The sequence below is a fragment of the Scomber japonicus genome, chromosome 21, assembly GCF_027409825.1.
Source record: "Scomber japonicus isolate fScoJap1 chromosome 21, fScoJap1.pri, whole genome shotgun sequence".
NCBI classification, from domain to species: Eukaryota; Metazoa; Chordata; class Actinopteri; order Scombriformes; family Scombridae; genus Scomber; species Scomber japonicus.
In genome coordinates this window covers 5856950-5883270 of record NC_070598.1, presented here as the reverse complement: position 1 = coordinate 5883270, position 26321 = coordinate 5856950, and the positions used below count along the sequence as shown (strand labels likewise).

The window sequence follows — 26321 nt, the reverse complement described above, 5'->3', positions numbered from 1 at the left end:
TTTTTTTTTTTATTAAATGTGAAAAATCCAACAATGTTTTTGAATGTTGGTTTTTGGATGTTTTAAAGAAATATGGGTGAAACAGTCGACAATTTTTAAGTATAAAAGTATTCCTATTTTTGTATATTCTGGGTCAAATTAGGAGAGCTCATCAAATTTAAGGCTAAAAAAAGTGCTCTTAGATGTAAAAATGGGTCTAATATGAACCCCAAACAGTATCTAAGGGTTAAAATGCACCTTAAAAAAAGATATACACACTTTTGAAATGATTAAGATTTTTTAAGTCAAACAATAAATGTCCTTTTTTTCAGTGTTATTTCAGGAGGTTAAATTCAAATAATTGCCTCAGTGGATTAAAAGATTTCAGAAAGCCAAAACCAAAGACAGAGCAAGAAACAAAGACATCCTCCCAATCCCAGCTGACACTTTATTCATGCTCCGATACACACTGTCGTACTCGTCTGGTGAATAATGCGGTTAATAAAGCAATCTAGTTTAACTAGGTGAGTGACAAACACAGCGGTTCAGTAGATTAAAGGCTAAGGGGCATAATGAATGCAAGACAAGGCTGCACGTCTCCTTCTGAACACCTGAGGAGACAATTTGAGCTGCCGAGCTGCACTCTCGCTTTGCATAGCAAGATCCTTGAAGAGAAATGATGTATAGGGGGGGACACAGGGTTGAGAATACACACTCAGAGGGAAACGTTCCAGTAATTCATGAATCTAAAAGGATATATGATGATGTAATGGCGTGAGTCTTGTCTGATCATCTTTCTTATTCCCCTTTCTCTGCAGGTGTTCTAGCATTCCTAGCACTGCCAGCAGGACTGTTGTCATCAGCACAGGAGCCGCACCTCATCCAGACGTCCCAGGACTCTGTCTCCATGGCAGCCGCCCACAGCAGCCCTCTGTCTGCCCCCAAATCCTCCCAGCTGGACTTGCATCTGGAAGGCTCCGGTAGTGGGGAATGGTCGTCCACAGGAGGCACTCAACCCTCAGATATCATCCTTCCTACTGTTACGCTCCACCCTTTGGCCTGGCTTCATCTCACCCAAACCCAAACCCCAACCTCCAGCCTGGCTCATGAAAAACCTCCCATTCATGACACAGATACTGTCACCCCAAACACTGTGAGCGCCACGCCAGATCACGTGACCGAAAGCCGCGTGAATCAGCCCCAGGAGCCGAGCTCTGATATTGTAAACCGAGGTCACATGCACAAATTGGTTAAGGTACCTCAAGTCTTTAACCCAGTTACTGTCAGCACTAACCAGGCCAACAGCAGCAGCAGCCCTAAATCTCCCAGCATAGATGTCCCAAATATAGATGTGGAGTCTGCTGCTAGAGGGGCTTCAAACCCCGTGGCTCTTATGGCCAACTCTGGGTCAGACAGAGGAGACACACTGGGTCCTGAGCTCTCTGCACATAGTGTCCTGTCTCCAAAGTTGAGTGAGGAGGAACCCACCGACCCAAGCCAGCCCTCCCTCTCCTCTTCCTCAGTGGATGGCTTAAATCTCAGGAAGCAGGCTCAGGGTGTCCCAGAGATGGCTGTACACCACACCATCACCCTGAGGGAAGTGCATCTAAATGCAGAGACCCCAACTGAACCGCTGGGGACAGAGTCAACGTCTGTCTCTCCTGTCAAGAGTCCGCCAGAGAATCCACCTTCCACTATGTCAACCCCAGCCCAGCCCTCAGAGACCACCACCAACACACTGAATTCTACAATCATCCAAAACAACCACACTGTAGCCGATGAGACCACCACCAAGGACAGTCAGGGTGTTCCTCTCACCTCACTTCAAGGTCTTGGCACAGACAATGTTACCCAACCAGGGAGCGTAACCCCATCTAAAGGATTGCTCCCTACCAGCAGCACAGCCAAGGAGGGGAACAGCTCAGAGTCCCCTTCAACGGCCAGCAAGAACTTCTTGAACAGGCAGGTTCCCGCCACCACCGAAGATCCCTCGACAGTCGGGAACAGCTCGGGCTCCACCATCGACTCTCCCGTGTCCCGTATGACCATCTGCTTGAGCAGGATGGATATCGTGTGGATCGTGTTGGCCATCAGTGTGCTCGTGTCTTCATGTTGTAAGTAAAATCAAGATTACATTTAAATAGTAGATTTAAATTTAAGTTTCGCTGACTTTAATTTGAAATCTATTACTGTCACTATACATAATTTGACATTCCTGAGTTACTTTCTGCTAAGAATTTGTGATTTATGTCGGTTTCTGTAAACTTTCCTGCTCTAAATACGCCTTAATTAGTGATCTCCTACATTTCCCAGAATGCCTTTTGACAGCCAAAAGAAACTGCTCCAGGGTCTGAACCTGTTGCATTAATTCAAAAAGACTTCAACAGTATTGCCTTTTGGTCCATTTAGGCTGCTGTTGATGGAGAAATATTGATTTATTCATCTTTGATTGAGAGACTGACACCCTTTTTGTTATGTATAGCTAAAAAATAAACACAAGTCACACCACTAGAACCTGTTTTTAGCTGTTTTTAAGCATTTTAAGGAGAAATTGTACCATTCAGCCACAGTTTATACCAACAGTGACATGTTATCCTGGAACATGACAGCTTCTACCTGAGCTGCTAGTGAGCGTGGGCGCCTTCACAGTCTATTTGAAGCAGCCACTCTTCCACTCGCTGTACTGTACACTAACCTCATCGTTTTCTGCTGCCGTATAGCCATACTGTTGACTGTGTGCTGTATGAGGAGGAAGAAGAAGTCGTCAAGTCAAGAGAACAACCTCAGCTACTGGAACAACGCCATCACCATGGACTACTTCAGCAGGCACGCTGTGGAGCTGCCCAGAGAGATACACACTCTGGAGAGTGAGGTACAAGCTGTATAGCGGTGCACTATGACTCTGTTAATGTTATTGCACTACAGGCTGAAGTGGCGGGACATTTACTAGATGTTTTCAGTATCAGTCAGCACAATTGTTTTTAATGAGTATGGAAAAAACAAAAGGATCCATGTCCAATCTCTCTTGTCAGCAAGCCTCTGGGCCAGCTGAAGAGGGTATGACACAGTTATCAATAACATTTAATAGAGGATGCTTTCAGGAATAAGCAAGAAGATTATTTTATCTGTCAGGAATCAATTAGATTACTTTTTAGTAGCAAGTAAAAGTAAAGTATATGTTGATTAATGCATCCTTTTGGATCTTGTGATTCTTGTTGTGGCATAATGTTGTCTTATTCTAAAATATGGCAAGAATTCAGTTAATTCACTTTTTTAAATTATTTTTTTTCAAATTAATTTATTTTAAATTAATTCATTAATTTTATGTTTCCAAAATCAAGCAACAGAACATCTCATGACACGCTGATAGGGCATCGAGGTCATGTCGTCTGTAATATCTCTGGTAATTAGATTTTGACATTAAACGATTACACACAAATTGCACATGTTGGATATTTTAAGGCCTGTTTTATATATTTTTCAGATTAAATATTTAGAAATTTGAATGCCTTTTGGAGTAAAAAAATACATACCAGGTAGTGAAAAATAGGCTTTGCTATTCATATCATAATATACAGAGACTGAAAGTATATTAGTATAGTTAGTTATAGTTATATTAGTACATACAATTATTTTTAATACTTTACAAACTGTGTAGAGTTTGGTTGGTGGCTAGTTAAAATGTTCTCATATCATTTGGACTCAGTATTTCAGAAACCTTGGCTAAAGCCTTGGTGATTAATGTTTCAGATTAAATGTGCCAGAACCAGCCTGGGTTGAATCTGGCCCACTGGGTAACTTTCCAAAGTATGAAAATTCCAGTTTTTCAATAACATGTACCGCTAGTCTCACTTATTTTCACTTGCCATTCACAGTGAAGGCTTCTGATCTTCTCAAAGATATCCAACTGAAAGATAATTGACTTTCAAATCTGAATCTGAAGTTACATTTTTCCTTGGTTGGCTTGGACAATGGACATATTTTATCTAGATGGTTTATATATTATATATTATTGATAGGTTATTATGCAATGGTTTTACTGGTCTGCCCCAATGGAGATCAAATTTGGCTGTGTGTGGCCCCTGAGCCCATACCCATATTACTCAGTCTGTCCCTTGAGCCTACATATTTGACATCTTTCATGTCTTTGTCAATGTTCACCTTTTAATCATTTAACCTTCATAAAGGAGTGACACTGACAAATGCTTTAGTGTTTACATCCTTTTACGGTGACATAAATATGACTAAAAATGAATCCTTGCTGAGTTACAGTAGTAGAGCACATGTGCACAGTTGGTGGTTTCCTCCATATTTGAATATCATGAGTTTTTGGGTGCGTTATACTGCCATCTGGTGGAAATGTTAGCACAGCACTAGTGTCAATCTCCCTTCTCTTTATTCACCATTGCATGTTGATTTATGCATTTTTTTTGTTCTGTTTGCATGTTTTTTTGCCATTTTTCTCTCCAGTGACCATTTCACCGTGTCTGTCTGTGTATGTGTGTCTCTTTTTTTTTTCATTTACTCCTCTGCCCGTTGCTCAATTTGCATTCCTTTGCTGCCTGTTGGGGGCGTCAGGAGAGGGAAGCTGAGGTTGGATCTTGTGTAGGATGCCCCTGGTGACACCCAGGTGTTGTTTTTTTCACCGCCCCACCACCTCCCCTCCTCCTCCTCTCTTTGCTTTACCTGTCTCTGTAGAGCAGCAGCCTCGTAGCTTCCCTATACTGGTGCTCTTGGTAAATGACAGTGCTTTTTTGGGGGAGAAAAAACAACACCGTGATCCTAATACTTAAATGACAGTTTGATTTGATTGGAGCTTGCTTATAAAACATGGCTTCATCCTTTTGCTGTAAAACTATTTTTTCCCCCCTTCACATTCGCACCTCCCTCCTTCGGCACTGCCTTATTACTGCTGACTCACCATCAACAACCATTTCTACATCACCCAACCCCTTTACACTAAGTCCCTCTGTTGCCTTGTTTCTTCTGAGTCATCCTTCCCTTTTGTCTCTCCACTCTTGAAGCTTTTTACATCCCCCTTCGCCCCCTTCCACTCCGCCTCCCTTTTTGTATCTCTGTTCATCTAGCTTCATCAGATATCTTTATTCACCATCTCCTTAAAAGCCCCCGGGTGCACTGAACCCATACTTTATTCTGTCCGCTCATTGCCTGTAGAGTGACTTAGATACAATAGACTGCAGTGTGTGCACTAATAGTGAGCTCTGAGGTGTGAATCGTGTATCACAGCTATTGTTTAACAGTTAGGCACCTATGCTAAATTTTTTTTTTTCTCCACATGCTTTTTTTTTTTTTTTACAGGAGCAGGACACCTGTCTACCGCCTAACGGAGACTACAGCGGCAGCAGCGTGGTCCTGGTTAACCCTTTCTGCCAGGAGACCCTCTTCATCAACAGAGACAAATCTTCTGCCATCTAGAGACAACAACTAAAAAAGAGAGACGCTGTTGGACCCGAACTGTCGAAAATAACTGCATTCTCCTCTTCTTGCTCCCCCTGCTGTTGTTGTCTATTTTATATATGTGGTAAATATCCAGAGACTTTGACTTTATACTGTATATTACAAACACAAAGAGCAAGCAGAAAGAAGAGTGACATAAACAGACACTATTTACTATGAGGATGCACCTGCATATTTTTCTGATGTACATTTTCTACAAAAGGCTTAATTGTGATAAAGGTTTTTATGTCTTTATAAAAAGAAAAAATACAGAGTATACGTGATTTGTTTCATTACAGTGGCTTGATGGTGAGTGCACTGTGGATGTTGCCACATGAAATCTGCTTTAAAGAGAGAGAGAGAGAGAGAGAGAGAGAGAGAGAGAGAGAGGGAGATAGAGATATGCTATAAAAACATTAAAAAGCTGTTGTTTGTAATTTTATTTTTCCTTTAACAAAAAAAAAAAAAAAATCAATCCCAAAATACTTATAGCCTGTTGAACTTGAATATAGCACCTACTTACTTTGGGGGAGGGGGAAGACAGGTTTCTGAGGTTTCTGGATGTGAGATTTGAGCCCGTATTTATCAAACTTGTAAGAAATATACTAAAACCGAACTAGAAGAGTATTTGCTGATATCATCGTCTGTTCAAGAACCTTACTCTACACTTATAATGACCTTTTTTAAAGAGCAACTCTCAAGTGATCACATGATTAATTACATGTATATACACACACACATATATATATATATATGAATTAAATTAGAGGGAATTGGTGGGAAACAAATGAATAAAACTATATGACTGATAAGGAGAAGTGCATACAATAAAGATGCATAAAAAATGATTACAAACTAAATCAATACTCTCTTTATTCTTCTTGTGCATGCCTGATAAATGCAGGATAAAGGAAAAGGAAGGGGGGCATAAGATCCAATTAAAAGCAAATAATGGGTTAAAACTAGCTTATTCTGAAAAACCTGCAATCACTCTAAATCCTGCAGGTGGGTGATCGCTTCAGAGACCTCAGCAGCTCTGTTATATTTAAAACAAATATTGCTAAGTCATAGGAAATATTATTAGTAGCTGTAATTCTTCAATTTGCAATATACTGTAGGAGCAAAAGCTAGTTTGATAAATACAGGTTCAGGTTTTAATGGTTAATCGGAGAGGAGCGTGTGTGCGTGATTTCAGCAGTTTTTGAAGAGATGGTGCATCTATCTGTCAATTAAACAGAATTGGCTTAAAAATGCCTTTGTTTCCCCCCTCATGTGTCACCAGCTTCTCTTAAGAGGGACCACATAGATGTCTTAAATCCTTATGTTGAGTTGTTGTTGGCCCCCTTTTCTTTTTTTTTCCTTTTTTTTTTACATATATATAGATATATATTATATATATCAGTATGTGTGAGTGAATGCTTTGTTTGTGCATGTTAAGCATACCTGTGTGAGAGTGTAGGGGAGGGGGGTTGAGATGTGCTGTTAATGTTAAGAACCAAATATCACTGTTACGTTGAAGCATCACTTTTAGCTCGGTTTCATCTGTTTCTATGTGTGTGTGAGTGTGTGTGTGTTATGTCTGTCTTTGTCTCGGTCTCTTGTCTGTATCGTGGAGTTTCTACTGGTTCTAGCCCAGTTTTGAGAAGAAAGACCTTTTTCTCAGCTCTGTAGGAAACAATTAGACCCAACCTTTGCTACTCTTAAGTGTCTCCCTCCATAAATAACATGTTTGTACATCAATGCAAGCTGTTGTTGTTCGTTCAAGTACAAATGTTGAATGATTGTGAATTTACTCGCTTGATCACGTAAAAAATATGTGTTAGAAAGCTGTCAAAAAAAAAAAAAAACCTTGACCAATGAAAATACTGACATAAATAATGTCTGGTGAATATTTTTGCTGTGAGCACATACAGAGGCAATTTTAATTTAAAAAGTAAAAATATATAGGTTTGAATATTTAGTTTTAATTATTGAATTGGTGGTCCTTCCTTCTTATCATCTGTTTTACTTTGCATTGCCGCAGCTTTATTCAATAATTAAATGCTGCCTGCCTCTGTCGTCGCTAAAGGTTTTTCTGCATTGTGACATGTTGTTCTTTAAAATCACTGATAGAAAAAAAAAAAGTGACGTCGAACAACACGAATAGACATATTGATATTTCTCTGCATTGGCTGCTCACAGCGGAGCTTGTTGTTTTGCACGCTCAAAAGTGGATATTTTACAAAAATGTTCAGTGGCACGGTGAAGCAGTGTTCAACATTATGTATTTTTTGTACTGTAGTATACACTGTACTTTTTACTGCTGAGCAATAAAACAAACAAAAAAACACTGGATGAACTGTTTGTCTGATTTATTACATTAAAAAAATAAATGTAGTTGACAGGAACACGCCCTCAACTCTGGCTGTAGCTTGTAGGTGGTTGATACCAAAATCCAAATTTATTATGTCAAGCAAACACGTGTATATTAACAGGGTTGGGAAGGTTACTATGGCGATGTAATAGGTTACAGATTACTAGTTACTCTGTTTAAAATGTAATAAGTAATGTAACTATTTCAATGACTTCATCAAAGTAACGTAACTTATTACATTTGATGACTTTTCTAATGTTCTAACCAATGTTTTCAGCTGTTAGGGTAAATGTTCCCTCCATCTGTCCTTCCTTCCTTTCTTCCTTCCTTCTTTTTTTACTTCCTTCATTCCTTCCTTCCCTTCTTCTTTCCTTTCTTCGTTCGTTTGTTCCTTCTTTCCTCCCTTCCATCTGTCCTTCCTTCCTTCCATCTGTCCTTCCTTCCTTCCTTCCATCTGTCCTTCCTTCCTTCCTTCTTTCCAACTGTCCTTCCTTCCTTCCTTCCTGGATACTGACATGATTTATAAGGGAGATCATTTCTTATAAAGCAACATTTATCTCTCATTGTAAAATGTATTCATTAGTTCATGTAGATTTTGGAATATAAAATAAAGATATTTGATGAATAAAGTGGGTTTAATTGGTTCTGTGACTCCATTTAAGCTCCATGTGTGCTCCAAATAAGCCCACATCATGATTTATTTACTAAATATATTTAAAAAAAATATTGATTTAAAAGAATTAAAAACAGCAATATATGTATTCAGTAACATGTTAAATATTAAAAAATGACGAAAATCTTAAAGGTCTGACTTCAGATGTAACCTCCTTTGTAATCATCAACATTTTCATCAGTAACTGTAACAGATTAAATTGACATTTATTTTATAATTAAATTACATAACGCTGTTGCATGTAACTACTGTAGTTACTCTCCAACGCTGCCTTTTATACAGCAGATAAAGCTCAAAGTGTTTTATATTAAGACAAAACAGAAAAAAAAAACATGTTAAGATATCATGGTGATCAGTTTACTATGTCACCGGGCAGCATGCACCTGTTTAGCTGACCACAGCACATCCATTGATGCAGTCGACTGGAATTTTCTCTTTGTGTACCAGCGCTGCCTCTGTGGTCAAGTGACCCCCAGCTCCGGCAGTCTGACGTCACTTCAGTAATCTGTTTACCAGTTTGCTGCACTGCTGAGGAGAGGCTTAATTTGATGTTCCTGTTATTAACACTAATTCAGTTCTTCAGATTCTTCATAATGAATAAATGGGAACATGTTTGGTAAATTGTGTCTAAATTTAAAGCGACTCTTTTGCAATAATTAAAAGTTTCCTTTGTTAAAAATGTCTTTTTTTGGAGATTATACTCAGTCAAAGTAAGATGTGGAAGTGTTTTATGTTTTAAACTTTCCTCATTAATCCTGCTTTGTAAACAACTGCTTAAATGCACCCACTCCACTCAGGTGTGTAATTAAACAGTCTGGCTTCTGTGAGAATTTAGTGTTGAAACTACTACTACAAGATTTCTTCTTAGAGTCACATGATTCACTATTTAATTTGATTTATTTTATTATTTTTCCGGTTGGTTAAAGGGTGATTTGGATTTGGATGTTTTGATGAATAATCTAATAGAAATTGTTCTAGAAATCTGGATGTGTGTGTGTGTGTTTATGTGTGTGTATGTGTGTGTGTGTGTGTGTGTGTGTGTGTGTGTGTGTGTGTGTGTGTGTGTGTGTGTGTGTGTGTGTGTGTGTGTGTGTGTGCATGTGTTAATGTGTTAAGCACTTGCACAATTGTCAAAACAGACATGACCTAAACTATTTGTATTTGTCTGTAAAAATCTTCTGGTTGCCAATAAAGAGCAAAACTTTTTAAAGAATGAAATTGAATAAACACAAAATAAAGTAAACATTTTTCATTATTTTATTACCTCTACAGTGTTCGTATCATTTTTGCAATGCTAAACAAATGATAACAAAGCGCTTGGGGGGCTTTTTCATACCATCAGCCATGAGACTGCACAACACCACTGCTCCCAGTATCTCCCACTCCCATTAAAAAAAGACTGAAAAAGACTAACCCTAACCCTAACCCTAACCCTAACCCTGTATATAATATCAGGAGCACTGGCATTTTGCACATTTATATATTGCAGATTTATTTACACAGGGATTGTTTACTGTATATAGTATTTTATTTATTTGATTACGCTGCTACTTTTTCTTATTTTATCTCATCTTATCTTATAAGAAGAATGGTAGAATCATTGATATTATAAATTAGTGTTTAAATGTAAATTGAAGACAAAGAAAATAAAAAATATAGGGCTAATTTATAAATATGTATATAGTATAGTTTGACATAAGTAATTATTTTAGAGATACTAATTCAATATTTTGAGATAGTAATTCTTTATTTTTAGATAGTAAGTCATTATTTTGAGATAGTTTCTCATTATTCTGAGATATTACATCAATATGTTGAGATAGTAAGTCATTATTTTGAGAGTTTCTCATTATTTTGAGATAGTCTCATTATTCTGAGATACTAAGTCAATATTTTGAGACAGTAAGTCATTATTTTAAAATAAAAAGTTATGAGATAAAAAAAAGTCATTATTTTGGGATAGTTTCTCATTATTTAGAGATAGTAAGTAATTTTGAGATAAGTCATAATAATTATTTATTTATTTATTTTTGTTTATTTTTGTTTCTGCACTTTAAAGACGGCATCTCATTTTAGTTGTGCTTTGTACAATGACAATAAAGACTTTCTATCTATAATCATAATAATATTTAGCATGTAAAAAAAAATTAAAAGTTTTATTTTTTGCTAGAATCACGTCTCCATTTGACGCTTTAACGTGGATGACATGTTCCGGTTCAGAGCTGAAGTGTTTCCGGGGTTACGGAGCAGATTTGTCACAGCCCTTGCATGGCATGGTTGACAGGACAGCTGGAGAATCAGACAATTTTGTCAAGACTGTAACACAACTTAAACTCTTAAACTAAAGAGTAAAATCTAGTCTGATCGTTTTCACAGCTTTAGTCCTTCACGTCTTCTCCGAGAGTTTTCTCCTCCTCCCTCCCTCTCTTCCTCAAACATTTTGTGTCATTGCTCTCTAACTCTAGTTAAACGTTGAAAATGGCGGATCTACCACCGGAGAAGAGCCTGGACGATTTCTTTGCCAAGCGGGATAAAAAGAAGAAGAAGACAGATAAGGGGAAGGGTAAAGAGTCCGCCGCCGCCGGGCCCACCACCACCACCGCCACTGTGCTGAAAAAGACCAGAAAGGAGAAGGAGAAATCGACTAAAAACGAGAATCAAGACGCGCAGATTGAGAAGGTAAATCACTTACTCGAGTGACGTAATTTTTTTTCGAACATCGATGTCGTGGAAAATTTTGTACCCCCCATCTAAAACGTTCCAACCGTTACACCTTCATTAGAGAATGATAGCCGTTGACGCCGGTTGCTAGCATACGGCCCCCCGCCCCGGGCACACATTGTGACGGGGTACGAATTTCGTCACAACACGCGTTCTAAAGCCTTTTTCAATTATGACGTGTCGCACCGCTTCATAATATTATATGGAGAGATGTTGTGTGTGTACCTTGGTGTGTGTGTATGTGTATCGTAGAGGCTGTCATCATTCACCACCACCACCCCCCCTCTTTGAATCGTGGCTTTCCAAACTAGGCCGAGCCGCCATTAGTCACAAGTTTTTTAAACAGGAGTTGGCAGCCCCTTTTTTAAGCTTCATAATGACACTACACGTTGATGGAGCTTAAATATAACAAGACAGTGGTGTTAAATATGCTAATTTTTTTTATTGGACTACCTTTTTTTGTAACACGTCGCATCACCATTTTGACCCCCCCACCCCCACCACCACCCTCGTTCCTTGCAGTCAGGGGGTGGTGTTACACTATATCTGGTGACCCATCAGATTCTGTGACCTGCAGTATTGGTTAGCCATGAGGGGTGAGGAGGTAAGGGAATATATATATTTATTATTATTATTATTTTATTATTATTATAGGGCATGTTCACAGAAGCTGATGGGTCACCTGATGCAATGTAACACCGGTCCTGACTGGTGCAATACTAGCACCTTCAAAAAAATGCAATACTAGTACCTCCATTTCAGCCCAAAATGAATTTGCACTAAAATGAAGTGCAATAATGGCACCTCTAGCCCAGACAAATTTTCCCCCAGTCCTTAAAGACAAAAGTGAAGGGGTCAAGGCGCATTGCAGGAGTTTTCGGAGGCATGGCCTGAGATGGCACATGAAGTGTGGTGGCTGAAAAACTGACCAGCACACCACAAAGACTGTCCTATGAGCTGACCCTGCCTACAGTACAGTTGAGTTTTTGAGCTTCACTGTGCAGAGTTTGACACTAAACGGCTGTTTCAGGTTCATCTTTTGGAAACCGAAATTTTCTCTGTGCTCATTGAAAATCCAATTTTAAGTGTTTTTTTTTTATGATTGTGAAGAGGTAGATGTGATTTTAAGGTTTTAAAAAGATTTTGTTTTATATGCATCTTAAAACATGGATTTGAAGGGGCTCTTTAAGAAGAAATGCCCGCACTGCTGCTGCTGCTTTCCAAAGAGCTTCGTTAAATAGATTTTCCAACATATCCAATAATATTTAGACATTCTGTAAGAGGATAACACCAAACATAAGAGATAATGTAATTTTACTGTAATGTACTTGGGAGTTAATTTGTCTGTTGCCCAGGAGGACGAGGAATGGAAAGAGTTTGAGCAGAAAGAAGTGGACTACAGCGGGCTCCGGCTCCAAGCTTTACAAATAAGGTGAGATTGAAATGTGTTATGTCTGCTTGCCCACATGAAGAGTTGTCATCTGTGTCTAAACAATGGCGCCATTTTAAAAAAAATTTCCTGGTTCCCATTTGCATTTTCAATATGTAAAAAAATGTCCTACTGCCTGTACAGTTAGTCAGCTTTTCCAAATGTGCACCACTCCCCTACACACAGATATATATTGGATGCAGTTATCCTGTCTCCATACCTCTCAATTACCACCCAAATCTCTCCTCTTTATTTCCATACAATCTGAAGAAAATTCAGTATTTACTCTTTAGGCTGAAAATGTGCAAACCCATTTTTAGTTTATATTTTAATCTATTTCAGAGCTTTTAGAACAAAAAACAAACATTAGGCTCACATGTTGATTTTACAAGCAGATGCTCGATGTCCATAAAACCAAACTAAAGTCTAGTTAAAATTGAACCTTATGACAGCGCTGGACTATCACTGTGCAAACATCGTATCTCTCCACAAACTATAATTTCCTAAATAAATGGTGCCATTCACATGCTATTAAACACAAGGGAATACACAGAAGGGGCATACATGGAAACACAGTCAGTGGAAAAGTAGAGACAAACAGAAACAGATTTGCTCATGAGGCATCTTGAATTAAAGATGTCTGCTTTAATTGAAAATGTTTTATTGACGGTAATGTTTAGAAATAGGGAGGAAAGAGTCTGGAGGAAATTAAGAAAAAGGAGTTCAACTAAGTTTAACTTAAAGTAATAATCTTAAAGATTTTCATTTAAATAAATCTCTGTTAAGTCACTTCATCTATCGCCGAATGAGGTAACACAATGGCGATTGAGCGCTTGGCCCAATGATGGAAACACTTGAATTTGCAGTATTATGAAACGAGTGTCACTGGCGACATCCTCGAAAAAAGTTAGTGATACGTTTTCCATCATCCATCATTGGTTGGTCCACCAGAGAGTTTAAGCAGAGCTAAAGCAACAGATTTGCTCTTCAACCCACTTGTATGTGAAGTGGCATACTGTGTTTTTCCCAGTTTGATGTCACAAAGGCAACTCTGTTCCATGGAAGTGAGGTCAAAAGACACACCTGCAATTACCTCTCATCGCCATAGGTGACGCCAAAGAGAACAAAACGGAGATCTTTGAGATTGTTACTTTAAGGAAATTTGTACAACAGTCATGCAGAATATAAAATCTTCTAATCCTTCTGCTTGACTCACTCTCTGGTTGATTACAGTGACGAGAAGGAGGAAGAGGAGTATGAGAAGGAGGAGGTTGGTGAGGATGGAGAGATCATTCTGGTCAGTGGAGACAAAGTGTCAGGGCCTTGGAACAAGTCTGGAGCTCCTCCTCCTCCTCCTGCAGCTGCACCTGTTGGTAAGTACCCTAACCCTTATCTTGCAAACAAAGATGCTAGGAATTAACAAGATGCTGAATATACTCTGGGGCTTTTTTTAAAGGTCAGAATACCTGTAAAAATTTAAAAAAGTGGGCTTTATATATCATAGTATATCACAAAGAGTCAGGTGTACCTATATATTTCACCTTGTCATTTTATTTATGCTGTTTTTTAAGCATTCTTGATCATTTTGAGATACTGCTGATTCACTGGAGCCTGAGACTGAACACGTTTTGCATTTCAATCCAAGCCACACAAATTTGTTTTTTCATAAAACAATCATGAACACAGCTTGACGCAGCTATAAACATTTAATTATTTCGATTCATGCAATGTGTTTCTTAATGAGAATTTAAAAAATGCTCTAAGAATTTGCTCCTGGAAAAAAAGTGTGTTTTTTCTAACTGGTATTTATTTCTTTAATCACAGAGGATGTCGAGGTGCCTGAGGCAAAGCCTGCGGGTGTATATCGCCCACCAGGGGCTCGGTTGACCACCACCAAACGAACCCCAATGCAGGGCCCTCCTGAGATCTTCAGTGACGCACAGTTCCCCTCTTTACTGTCCACCGCTAAGCATGTGGAGACACGCAAGTATGTATGGTAGTAATGAGAGTAGTTTATGGTTATTGATATTCGTTAGAAGGTTAACTGAAACATTAAATCTTTTGTTTTAGGGACAGAGAAATGGAGAAGACCTTTGAGGTGGTGAAACACAGGAACCGCGGTAGAGACGAAACCAGCGGCGCTTCTATGCAGCAATTGCAGCTTGACAACCAGTACGCCATCCTGGGGGATAAGTAGATCCGCTTCCCCTCCGTCCCCTGGCCCCTCCAGCACGGTCCTTTCCAGCCCCCCCCCTTGAAGGAAGCTGAACTTCAGCTGTGTGGACTGCAGTCCTGACAGAGCTCACGCTGCCACCATCACCACACCGGTTATTCTCTCACGCACACACACACACACACCCACAAACACACACACAGTCTCACAATACATACTCACACAGCTCATACAGTGACACTCCCTTTAAATAGATGATTAATACACTTTACATACAGAACACTGGTTGGCAAAACTGAAGGACTGCATCTGAAGGGGCTGCTGAAAGAGGGAATAATTGAAAAGGAATTGGCAAAATACACCCAAACAACACTGCAGCAGCAACAAATGACGACATAGTTGTCCTTTGTGGATTGTACTCAGAGCAGCGGTTGTGTGGCGCAACTTCTCTCTGGACTTCAACTTGCTTCGATAAAGCCACAGAGGACCGAAGATGACTTTAGGCGAGATGATTTTACAAACTTCTGTGAAAATATCTATTTTTTTGCAAGATCGTTATAAACCCAATCGCACATGGTATTTTGGGGTGTTTTTTTTTTTTTTTTTTTTTTTTTTTCTTGTCTTTTTTTTTTTCTGAGTTGCGGTTGGGGCTTTGGGATCGGGGATACTACCTCAGCAGCATAGCTGGTGGTGACCATGTGAACTGAGCTTTTTTTCGCTGTGGTGGTGACTGGGGGGCAAACACCAACCCCCTCCCTCTCCCTCCCTCCACATACAAGCTGGCCATCAGGCTCGTCAATTTAGAAACTTGAAGATTTTGTTTTTTTCCCTTCACATGACGATGACACTCGGAGAAGATCTATGGACAAGAAGTGATAGGTTGTGGTCCTCATGAATTCCTTTTTTTTTTTTTTAAAAGTGGCCTTACCGATAGAGAGAAACTGCTCTTGTCATCTGAAGAGAAACTTTGCTTGTTGTCTCACGGGCTTGTTGCCTGCCTCTGGATCTCACCACTCTGTGAAAAAAAGATACAAAAAGAAAGAAATCCTTCTGTTCGAGAATGTAGTGCTGTTGTAGTTTGCCTGATGATTACAACTAACTAACTGTCTTTCATATCCACTGTTTTGATTTCGCTGCCCTTACTTTATTTTGGTCTGTAAGCAAAATTTAATATTGTCTCTAATCCAAAAACGTGTAACCGAAACAAATTCTTTACTGTGGTTTGACACCAGATGTCACAGATGTTACAATGTCAAGAAAATAGTGATGGAAAACCACTTTAATGCATATTTGTTGAGGTTGTTTTCCCATATTAAGTAAAGTGGTACATTTCAACCCCAGTTTTTAAGACCCTTTTCTTTTTTAAAATCATCAAGGCTTTTCCTTATAGGTAAACCCTACCGTCTCAGCCGTCATTGCAGTTGTGTAGAACAAATAGCTTGTGCATAAATTTTGGTCCCAGAGACGTTACAGCGATTTTACTCGTCTGTGAATATAAACCTGTCACCAAACCAACAGAGCGTTATCCACTTAAATAAACAGCGGTATGCCCCGGGAAAAAAAATCAAATCATCTTAACGGGGTTTTATACAAGCATAGTTACGTTTAGAAAGGTGAAGAAGAACTGGATTTATGTTCTATGTTCCTGTCCTTTCCAATAAAAAGATGTCGGGGAACGTCAATCCCTGCTGGGACACTTTGGGTGGACGTAGATATTATTTGTAATGAAAAGAGAAGAGCCTAACACAAAAAATAAAGTGATCCTTGTGAAAGATGTCTTGTCTGAATCTTTTGAAAGTGGGTATTTCAACACAATGTCTAAGATAAAAGTGTCTATTTGTGATTAAAGACCTGTTATCCCTTCCGTAAGTACCATCACCTGTTTAAATTGTAGTATCTGAGATTGCAGGTAAGTGGTAATGTTGTCAAATTGTAGAAAAATTCACCTTTTTAAACCAAGCAAATTAACAAATGGAGGAGAAAAAAACCAAACGACTCACACAACAGTCTTTATTAAATGTGTATTTGAAAGAGACAGCCACGTTGGTGTCCAGGGTTAGGGTTTAAACTGTGTTGCCATCAGCTGAGTTTAACCCCTTTCCTCTGTGTCTTCTTTCATTCTGTCACCTGAAATAATAAGATGAACATTTTACAACATACAGAGTTAAAATATAAATAAAATATCTGGAATTGACACTCCATTGCTTTTTTTCTTAAGACATACACTTGGCAACACTGATAGCCCCTGCTCCCTCAGTAATCTAACCAGTTGTGTGTGTCCCCCCACCTCTGAAATCAAAATTCCGTCGTCAATACACACAGATTGAACACCACTCAATTTATAAGTTGTTTTTTTTTTTTTTTTGCTGTTCTCAATAAATGTTTCTTGTAAACTCATATCCTACTTCCTACTACTATACTTGGAGAGCAGGGTGTTTTTCCGTCTGTCCGGCCGTTCGTCCACCTTTGTCCACCGTTCTCCAACCCCTCCATGGTTCAGGGAGCCAACCATTGCATATGGCATTTTTTGCTCATTTCATTTCATTTCAACTTCTATTTCTATTTCAATGTTAAATAAATAGTCTGCAGTTATCCTTTTTATTTGAGACTATTTTTTCAGCCTGTGACGTAAATGCGTAGGGGCGTGAACGACGGGATGAAGCAACACAACGAAAGGAGACATTTATCTACGGTCCCGAACATTTTAAACATGCCTAACAAGAGCATGGTGGCGAAACTCCAGAGAAGTCAGGTAAGAAACCACAAAACACAATCCACACAGTAGCTAATGCTAATGCTACAGCTACAGTTTGTTAGTAACGCACCCATACAGCCTTCCAACCATATAATTATCCTTCCGCGACATGAATTCACGCATTACGTTCCTCTTGGTCTCAGGGTTAAGATCCGTTTTGTTCTAGAGTTAAATAATAACTCACCTAACAAAAACTTTGATTTATGAATGAGGGCCCGGGGGAAGAGACTGAAGAAGACATTGGAGCTACCTCAGGTTACAGGTACTCATACTTTCTGATTACCCCAGCTGATTCATCCCACAGTAACAACATTAACGATGATCATTTACATACACAATCTTATTCACAGATGGCCTAACATGGCCTTGATTATGTGGATCTAATTTCAAACTACTAACTGACTCTACTACATTCATAAATTATCATTTAGTCAACTGCATAAAAGCCATATTTGAAATATTTACTTTTCAGCTGAGTGCCATGAGGACAGTCAGCAGCAAATGAGACTGAAGAGATCATTGGAGACATCAGCAGCTACAGGTACTCATACTTTCCAATTAACCCTTTCAGACATTTGCCCATATAACCAACATGTGGCCTCTGGTTGGGTATAACTAATTTCAGACAACATTATGACTTTTAAGGTTAATTGCAGCTCAGCAGTGGAAAACAACAGACAAAACCAGAAAGAGGAATCAAAACTTCAGAAGAGCAGCTCAATTTGATACACCTCACATGGATTTAGTCTGCTTTTTTTCCTGTTATGTTCCCTTTGGAGACATATAATTGCATTTATTATATAAATTCTATATAAAGATGTCCATATCTTCTGTCAACAATCCCTAAACCTTTGTATGGCAAGTTCTCCTCCTTTACTCTTTACCTTAGTCACATATATTTCTATGCTTCACTTTATCTCTGTGGTCTGTGCCTCATCTGTGTTTGTGTGTGTGTGTGGGTAGTGCTGAGTAGTTTCTTACCTTGGGCGCAATCTCTTCAGTTACGATAGGCGTGGGTAAGTCAGTTTGATTTCCAATAGGGATCCCAGTGTCCGTCAGATTTGCATTGGTCGCCTGCCCTTCAGTTGAGTTACAACTCATACAATCAGTACCTTCCATCGGACTCCAGCTACCTGTCTGAAGGAACAGAAGAATGTATAATTTTGATGTACTACAAATATGCTGATAAATAAATATATCTGAAATGAATTCCTCCAAAATATATTCTTCTATATGCTGATATATAAAGTAGTGTTTGTGTTTTGTGCAGCTACAATTATCAAAGAAACTCATGGGTAAAATCTGTATTTACTCTATTTAGAAGAGACATTTAGAAGGGGAGTTCTGAAAGATAAATGGGTGCAAATTTTTAAAAAAAGCATTGTTTATAATCTTTTCTACATTGTCCCATACGTTTTTGATTAGTGGCTCTTATTTAAGTCAATTGTAGAACTGCAGTCTTTATTTAAAGCAGGCTTTTATTTTAGAGACAGGCTTTATTCTGGATTTTCCCCTGTTTCCCTATGTCTGTTTTTATTATATTTACATATTATTATACAAAAGAAAGTGAATAGTGTGCACATCCCATACAATTCTGGAGCAGACAACCTCTCATGTCCTCCTTGAGAGTAATTTATTAATCCCAAAGAGAAACTGAAGTGTCACAGCAGCCACTCGACATACAAAAGAAGAAAAGTGCAATTACAGGCTAAATTATATACAATCTCTAAATAGACTAATTCAAACATTTAAAACAAATTAATAACTACAAATAGAATATAGACAACAAGGTCTGTGATTGTCCGTGAGAGATTACAGATTATATTTAAAGAGAAGCCATTGCTGTTTGCTTTTAATATAAACTCCATGCTTACCTGTTGTCTCGATAAATTCGTGTAAATGTAAATAAAATGTAAATCTAAAAGCACCTGTAGCTAGACTATTATACTGAGTACACTCTTCGGCCACAAGGTGTCGCTGCTGCACGCACAGAAAAAGCACACAGAGGCCTATAGAGCTCATTCTGCTCGTTAAATATATTTAAAATGGCGGGATAACCAAACCCAAGTTGGTGCAAATTAGTGATTCATTCATTGTGAAATAAAGACTAGAACAGTAACACCAAGAAAGACTGTGAAAATGCATCTTTTGGGTAGTGGAGGAGAGCTGCACTATGTCTGATTCTGGGACTGATATTGATGCTTTGATGCTAGCCAATGGTGCTAAACTCACCTGAGCCAAGTATATTTAACCCTCCTGTTGTCCTCGAGTCAAGGAAGGAAGGAAGGATGGAAGGGAGGGAGGGAGGAAAGGAGGAAGGAAAGGAAAGAAAAGGAAAGAAGAAGAAGGAAGGATAGAAGGGAGGGAGGAAGGAAGGAAGGAAGGAAGAAAGGAAAGCAGGGAGGTAGGAAGGAAGGATGGATTGAGGAAAGGAAGGAAGGTAGGATGGAGGGAGAAAGGGAAAGAGGAAGGAAGGAAGGAAGGAAGGAAAGGACAGGAAAGAAGGAAGGGAGAAAGGAAAAGAGGAAGGAAAGAAGGAAGGGAGGAAAGAAAGAGAGAAGGAGGAAGGAAGGAGAGAAGGAGGAAGGAAGGAACAGTCAAAACAGACGGGGTCAATTTGACCTGGGAGGACAACACAAATGATAATAGTGTACTGCACCCCTCAGAAGACCTTACTGCTGTGTTTACTTGTTCCTCCTCCTCAACTAACGTCAACTCTAACTCCTCTTACGTTAAGAGAGAAACTTAAATGTTATATAGCGATTGATTCTCCACTTTTATCACCACTTATACATGTCATAAAAAACCCCACCATATTTACATTTGCTAAATCTGGACTAGATCATTATAATTATTAAGATTTGAGAACTCCAAGTATTGTGGTTTTTATCTGTTTTCAAAATAAAAGATTTCACATGTCTGAAAATGGTGTTTGTAATATTTCATCCATCCTATTTACAGACTGCAGCCTTTTTATTTGGCTTACTGTAAATTGTTCAGTTGGTTTGGTCCCACTTTTAACACTTACATCCCTCTTCTGTCTTTCAAGTGCAGCCGTGTCTCCTTCTGGCCACTGGAAATGAAATGCATAACACTTAGATTAAATAAAAGACAACAACATTAGCTTTTTTTGCTCAGTATCTTTTTTTTTGTCTTTTTATTTACCCTAGCTTTGCAAGGTCATTGACATTTCAAACAAGCCAGCAAAATAATCGACCAATTATTCCGTTTCATGGAAATAGCAGCCGTATGATTCATGCTTCTGTTTATTCATTGATTCTTGCAAAAGAGTACTTCCAAGTATTTTTAATTTAAGCCAAAGTTGTTCAATTTAAATCTCAATTCTGCTTCTGAAACATATGTTTAACTCTTAGCTTTTAGTTGAACAGCGTAAATTATAAAATAGGCCTATAGAGTGCAGTAATTAACATCTCAAGAGCTAATGTAGGATTCCTTTGGCTTAGCCCCAGCTGGTTATGAGTTACAGAAATTAAAAATCATTGCAAAGTGCAGTACGTTATTTAGCAGGTTAGAGCCAGTTTTATGAATAATGCATAAAATCTATAAAGCAATAAAATAGGTTATTCTTTTAATCAATTTATTTTTTTTCCAGAATCATCATGAATAAATCTACCACAGTGACTTACCAGAGCGAAAACCAGTCCCACCAAGCAGAGTAGTGCAAGCCCTTTCATCCTGAACAGAAATTCGCCTCCTATCTGCTCATATACCTGTTTTATTAAGTCTGTGTAGGTGGAGCCAAAGTTCTGCACTGAAAATTACGTTTTTGTGCTTCACTTCCAGTCAAAGGTCAAAGGTCAAAGTCCAACGAGGTATGTTTGTTGACGAATGTAAAATTGCACACTCACACAAAGTCTACGTTCTGTGTGTTTTGCCACTAAAAGGAATAAGTATAGAGCAGAGGTGTCAAACTCATTTTCATTCAAGGGCCACATACAGCCCAATTCGATCTCATGTGGGCCAGATCATAAAAAAGATTGAGGGAATGAAGGAATGAAGGGAGGGAGGAAGGAGTCAAGGAGTGAGGAAGGAAGGAAGGAAGAAGGAACAAATGGAAGGAAGGAAAAAAGGAGGAGAAGGAAGAGAAGAAAGGAAGAAAAGATGGAAGGAAGACAGGACAGGTGGAAGGAAGGAAGGAAGGAAAAGAAGACAGAAAGGAAGGAAGGAAGGAAGAAAAGGAGGAAGGAAAGAAGGAAGGAAGGAAAAGAGGACAGAAAGAAAAGATGGAAGGAAGGAATTAAATAACAAACAAGGAAAAGAAGACAGGAAGTGGGCCAGGGCGGACTCCTCGGTGGGCAGATTCTGGACAGTCATTGTGTGGCGCTGCTTTCCTCTGCTTCCATGATCTTGATCTGAATCATTTTGGATGGGCAACAGCCAATTGGGAAACCCCAACGCTCGGCCAGCCGACCAATGTTATAACTTCATCACTCAGTCAGTCAGTCACTCATGTACAACTGCAGTACTGAAGCTTGTTTCCTCATTTAAACCATTATTTTACTAACTGAAACCAATGCTTAATGCTTAACACTGGTCTTATATCACATAGTTTTCTTTATATGGAGGCACACGTGTCTCAGCCTTCGTTGTACTTGTGTAAAACAGGAAATGAGGTAAAGTTACAGTGACTGGGTTTATGCATCTGTTTCATAAAAGATCTCTGCTGGTTTAAGACTGTTGTTCAGAAAGGCCCTTTTTGGACTTTGATATTATTAAAAAGTCAACAGACATTTTGCCATATACTGTTTATATCATACTTAGATCATATCCTTTTAATATCTCTCCTTATATATATATCTTCCTTATTAAGTCCATTGGGGATAAAACAGTGAACACTATCACAACTGTTCCTGTATATGGCAAAATTGTACCTTGATTAGTGAGGTATTTAATATGTGTGTTGCTTAATTCTTTCCAAAAGATTTATTCACTATACCACAATATCATTATCACTGTGACATTACATATACCATACAATGATAAATGATGGTATTATCACTCACTTCTATCCTTAATGTCAACTGAAGACTTGTCGTAACCTATCCCTTTAATATCTACCATCATTGGTCAGATAGTTAACTTCACCACAGCCAAGAAAAATGATTAAATCTGTTCAAATTAATAAAAATGTTTATTTTAAAGAAGGAGTAGCAGGTCCTCATCCTGATGGCGGTACTGTACATCGGTCTACATTTGCATTGTGTAGTCATCTGTTGAGTCAAACTCCTCTGCTGTGATTTTTTTTTTTTTGGTTTCTCACTGTAAAAGATAAAACATGTTTAAAAAATAAGCTCAATTAAATATTTGTAATTGCTTGCCAAATACTTTCTTGCTTTTTCTTGAAATACACACATTGAATAATACTGTTGATATTAACACCACTCAGTCAGGTTAGCAGTGGACATTTATGTTTTATTGTATAATCAAGCTGTGCAATATCATAAGTATTAATTGTGGTGCGAGTTCAGTACCTTGGTGTCTTCCTTAGGAGGTTGTTTTGGGAACCCTGCACTGTTTTCAAGGCCGTGCCAGATACCCGTGAACTAAAGGGGGAAAACAGCAGGAACTTAAATAAATTCAATATAGGCACAATTTAATCTGGAATTCAATGCAAAACATATGACTTGTCTCTGAGTTTGTCTCAGTACCATGGTGTGTTCTTCCTTGTCTTCTTCCTGGGGAGGTTTTGCTGGAAACCCTTTACTATTGTCAAGGTCCTGCCAGACACCAGTTGCCTAAGGGGGCGGGGGTGGGGGGCAGGAATTTAAATAGTTCAATATACTGTAAGCACAATGTAATCAGGAAATTAATTGCAAAAAAAATGTGACTTGTCTCTGAGTTTGCTTCTAAGAAATGTTGCTGTTATATTGCATTTCTCCCACCTTCACATCACAGACAACGTGCATACATATTGTAAATCTTTAATTGAAGGGTAACTCTACCTACCCCTGAGCGGTCATGACTGGTTTTAGGAGCCGTTGTGCTCTCTGGTGTCTGGAATTGAAAGGCAACACACTTTCATTAAACAAAAAATACACATAGTTACCGTAATCTAATGATCTAACTGTTTGTGTTTGCTTTTTCCTACAAGGTTGTCGACTTTGGACTCCAAACAAAGTAGCTAAATAATCAAAAAGTTTCATACAAATAGCAGCAGAATGATACCATAAATGCTGTAGGTCCTTACTTCAGATACTTGGAAATTGGATTCGGATTCTCTTACTCTGCAGCAGCCCTCACTTAACTTATTTGATTTGATCTGGAGAGCAACACTTTCCGTATTCAACCTCTTATAAAACAATGAAATGAATCTGTCCCGCAAAGTTAACCTACCTGTGACGTGGTGTTTGGTGCCGTTTTATTGTAAAACCCCTTTTCATTCTCCATTGGTAATACCGACCCAGTAAACAATGCCTAATTAAATAAAAGAACAACAACAACAACAATATTAGTTTAAGGACTCAGTATTGCTTGCATGGTATCTATTTCACTAATTCTGCAAAGGACATTGACATTGGATTTCAAATAAAACAGCAGCAGTTTGAGGCACACTACAAGCCTACAGTGATTTTTTTTAGTCAATACTTTGAAAAAAAGAACCCAACCTATAGTATAGTATTAAAAATCTCAGTTTCATCAATCCAGTTTGAAATACTCAATTTTATTTAACTTGTATGTCATTTTTATATCCCATAAACTTATTAGAACAACCTGAATACATACATTTTTTTAATTAAATAAATACATTTTATGTGTATATTTATCAATCTTAATAGAATATGTGAAATATATTTTTAAGTGCACAGTTTAATTTATATAAATATACAGAGATGATTTTCAATGTAAAATATAAATATAGATAAATATAAATTTAAACGTAAATGCAGTGGTGATTCAATTTATGATGTGTAACCCTTACCCTTGCTTTTAAGATTAAAATCTTTATAGCTTCTATTTGCTGTATGAATATAAGGCCTGCAAGGTAACATGTTAAAATTATTGAACAACTTTATTTACTTGGATAGAATAAGACTGAATTCTGTAGTCAAGTTTGAGGTAGTTCAACTTAAACAGCCCTGGAAATAAAATGTAGAAAAAGACAATTAAAGATATTTTCTTTTCACAACCATCAGACTCTCTGATATGAGGTGTTTTTGAAGCTATGAGAATAAATCCCATCAATATGAGCCCTCTCATCTTAGATAAATTGTCCTTCTCATTTATACATTTACTTTCTTTACAGTGTCCATGATAGTAGGCGGAGTGTATCAAAGCTTTTGAGTGCAAAGCTGTTTTGTGCCCCACTTCCACTTCTAGTTCAATATTATATAAGTCCAAATTTTTCCAAAAGGACGTTGACATTGGATTCTTGGCTCTGTGCCAAGTCCTGACAGACATAGAAATCAAAATAAAACATAATGTCAAGTTTAGTCTAAACAAATCACACTGTGCAAAGCAACGTGACGTCATTACCAAGACTATCTTACACTTCCCATACTCTGATTTCCTAACAGCTTTTAGAAAATAGTAAAATTACTGTCCAACACAAAGTCTGCCTTACCCTTGATAATTTAGGTCTGTCAGACCTCTTGTCATTTGTAAGTGGTGATCTACTCTTCATTAAACTCTGAAATTGGAATTAAAAACCTTATTATGAAAGAGTATGATAATATATATATAATGAGGACATTGACACTATCCAAACATTTAAACACAGTAGCAGCATAATCAATAAAATTAACTTATATCATAGAAATGACATGATAGCATGCTCTAGGAATCTACCGTGGTTTGTTCATCAAGTCTGAAAGAAAATATAACTCTTGGTTTCAGTTGAGTCATATCAAGTAGAGAATTGAAGCCTTGGTAATAATTATTTCTGTAGTAAAAAATGTAAAGTTATATATGTATTTTTAGATCTAACAGCCCAGCTAAATTACCTGGCTTTCAGTCGATTCTGCAGGAATTAATCCCACCAAACAGAGTAGTAAAAGCCCTCTCATGTTGCTCATAGATTAGCCTTCTCTACTTCTCCGCTGTGCACATGCACCTGTTATAGTGTCCATGGCCATGTTAGTGGGTGGAGTCTTTATAGAGATTGCTGTGTAACCAACTGGAGTGTACTTTCTATGACAGTTACTTCATGACTGGTGGACATGTTGGAGCATCTGGTAGTTAAAAGCACATATATCGTTTAACCCTTTGTAGGTCACACCAAAAAAGTGCTAAAAATTGATGCTATTTTTGTGATATGTTTGTTGCTACTTTTTAAGCGAACACTTTAGAAATGGCAACTTTGTAAGCTGGTCATATTTGTCAGCTTGTTTTCATCAACCTGAGTTTTGCCCACTAGTGGCAAAAAAAGTAAGAATGCTGCTTTAAATTTAAAGAGGACAAAACTTTCACAAATAAATAAATAGTTTATCATTAAACAGTGCATTTATCTCTTTTTCTAATCAGTTATTTTAAAGCTAAAGTTATATTGTTTAATATTACACATGTGAACATATAGGCTACTAATGTTTTAACCTTTAATCGGATGCAGAAGGCAAAAAGACGTGGGCCAACAACATTAAATTACCAAATATGCAGATAAGGCTGCTTTGTATTTCTAAGCCTAAAAAATAGCGTCCCAGATTACAAAATCTACTAATTCTGAAACGATTTGGATTCATATGTAAATATGGTCAAAAAGTCAGAATTGCAAAAAGTGTCCCATATTACCTTAATCCACCCTACAAGGTAAAGGTAGTCTGAATT

The 26321-nt window shown here is 38.0% G+C and overlaps 2 protein-coding genes across 3 annotated transcripts in view; both read left to right on the top strand.

The window, feature by feature from the left end:
* tmem108 (transmembrane protein 108) overlaps positions 1-5708 on the top strand; it is a 55026-nt gene extending 49318 nt beyond the window's left edge. The window contains exons 3-5 of the mRNA XM_053342715.1: positions 798-2093; positions 2700-2851; positions 5299-5708. Of these exons, the coding sequence (XP_053198690.1) occupies positions 798-2093; positions 2700-2851; positions 5299-5415 (1565 nt within the window). The 3' untranslated portion in view covers positions 5416-5708. The remainder of the gene's footprint in view (positions 1-797; positions 2094-2699; positions 2852-5298) is intronic.
* A 5001-nt stretch (positions 5709-10709) lies between these two features.
* Positions 10710-16557, top strand: cdv3 (carnitine deficiency-associated gene expressed in ventricle 3). Of its 2 annotated transcripts, none has more exons than XM_053342726.1 (5): positions 10710-11141; positions 12542-12615; positions 13846-13985; positions 14437-14599; positions 14683-16557. In XM_053342726.1, the coding sequence occupies exons 1-5, from the start codon at positions 10941-10943 to the stop codon at positions 14807-14809; spliced, it is 705 nt and encodes a 234-aa protein (XP_053198701.1). In that variant the 5' UTR covers positions 10710-10940; the 3' UTR covers positions 14810-16557. The 2 variants fall into 2 exon arrangements, with proteins under 2 accessions (XP_053198701.1, XP_053198700.1); XM_053342725.1 differs by having other exon boundaries at positions 12539-12615.
* The last annotated feature ends 9764 nt before the right edge of the window (positions 16558-26321 follow it).

Coding starts and splice junctions, on each gene's coding strand:
- cdv3 (XM_053342725.1), top strand. CDS start 10,941: ATGGCGGATCTACCACCGGAGAAGAGCCTGGACGATTTCTTTGCCAAG. Junction 13,986..14,436: donor TCCTGCAGCTGCACCTGTTG/GTAAGTACCCTA, acceptor CTTTAATCACAG/AGGATGTCGAGGTGCCTGAG. Junction 14,600..14,682: donor AAGCATGTGGAGACACGCAA/GTATGTATGGTA, acceptor CTTTTGTTTTAG/GGACAGAGAAATGGAGAAGA.